Raw genomic sequence first — 1284 nt, 5'->3', positions numbered from 1 at the left:
TTTGGATTAGAAAGCACCTGAAACCCCACCCAGTGCCACCCCTGCCATGGGCAGGGATATCTCCCACTGTCCCAGGCTGCTCCAAGCCCCGTCCAACCTGGCCTGGGACATTTYCAGGGATCCAGGGGCAGCCACAGCTTCTCTGGACACCCTGTGCCAGGGCCTGCCCACCCTCCCAGGGAAGGATTGTGTCCAGAGAGTCTGGAGAGGAGCCAGCTCAAGATGGGTTCCCCAGCCAGGCTGCCCCCCTGGGGGGTGGTTTTCTGCACCAGGTCCTYCCTCAGCCCCCAGGCTCCCTCCCATGCCAGGGATGCTCACAGTGGAGCCCTGTCCAGGCGAGCATCATCCCTGAACAGCACAGCTTCCTGCTCTCCTGGTGGGGCTCAGTTCCAGCCAAGGAGTAATGTGGTTATCGTTCCCAGACTCTGTGACTCATCCCTTCACCAGCAATTATCAGGCTGATCAGTTATGAAACCTGCTCATTAACCTGTGTCTCATGGTAATCAGTTTTAATTAGAGGGTCTCCGAGTCTGTCTTGCTTGTGGTTTTCGAGGTGAAGGATTTCGAATTTAGGATTTAGGATTTTACCGATCTCAGTCAGTACTGAGATCCTGGCGCAGCAGCCCTGCTCTGATGGTCCCTGCCTCCCTGGGGCCATGTGTCCTGCCAGGCTGGGTGCCACCAGTGCAKTCCTGCAGCTCTGTGACCCTCTTGTCCCCCCACCCACCCTGGCAGTGCTGCATCAGCTCCTGGGAACACCTGGGGGGCTGCAGCTCCCCAAATCCTGTCCCTCAAAGTGCCCCTGCCAGCGCTGCAGGAGGGGCCGTGAGTCCAGCCTGCTGCTGAAGCAGTGACTGCAGAGAGAGGGCYCAGCTGGCTTCTGCTCTTCTGCAGAGGGAAGCACTGGAGGAGAGTTTGTGGCTCCAGGCCATGGCGACCCCCGGGAGGGCACCCCGTGCTGGGGGTGAACCCCCTGCTGATGTTCCCTCTCTCCTTGGCAGTGGAGGCCACTTCAACCCCGCCGTGTCCCTGGGCGTGTGGCTGGTCGGGGGGCTCAACACGACCATGCTCATCCCTTACTGGGTCTCGCAGCTGTGTGGAGGGATGATCGGAGCTGGTCTGGCAAAGGTACGGACACCGACGGGGGTGGGACACGCGGCAGGGCCACAGGGACTCGCCCTGCTCTGGCCCCGGGCTCTGCGGCCACGCTGATTAACCACAGTGTCCTCCGGAGGTTTGGGGGGCACAGAAGGACACGCGGTGCCTCTGCAGCATTGCCATGGT

The 1284-nt window shown here is 61.2% G+C and overlaps 1 protein-coding gene across 1 annotated transcript in view; it reads left to right on the top strand.

The window, feature by feature from the left end:
* AQP8 (aquaporin 8) overlaps positions 1–1284 on the top strand; it is a 6896-nt gene that overhangs the window by 1354 nt on the left and 4258 nt on the right. The window contains exon 2 of the mRNA XM_057371252.1: positions 1002–1146. Within this exon, the coding sequence (XP_057227235.1) occupies positions 1002–1146 (145 nt within the window). The remainder of the gene's footprint in view (positions 1–1001; positions 1147–1284) is intronic.

Source organism: Malurus melanocephalus, unplaced genomic scaffold (genome assembly GCF_030028575.1).
Source record: "Malurus melanocephalus ecotype Western Australia unplaced genomic scaffold, MMel_1.1 scaffold_143, whole genome shotgun sequence".
NCBI classification, from domain to species: Eukaryota; Metazoa; Chordata; class Aves; order Passeriformes; family Maluridae; genus Malurus; species Malurus melanocephalus.
This window is presented reverse-complemented; position numbering and strand designations above follow the sequence as displayed.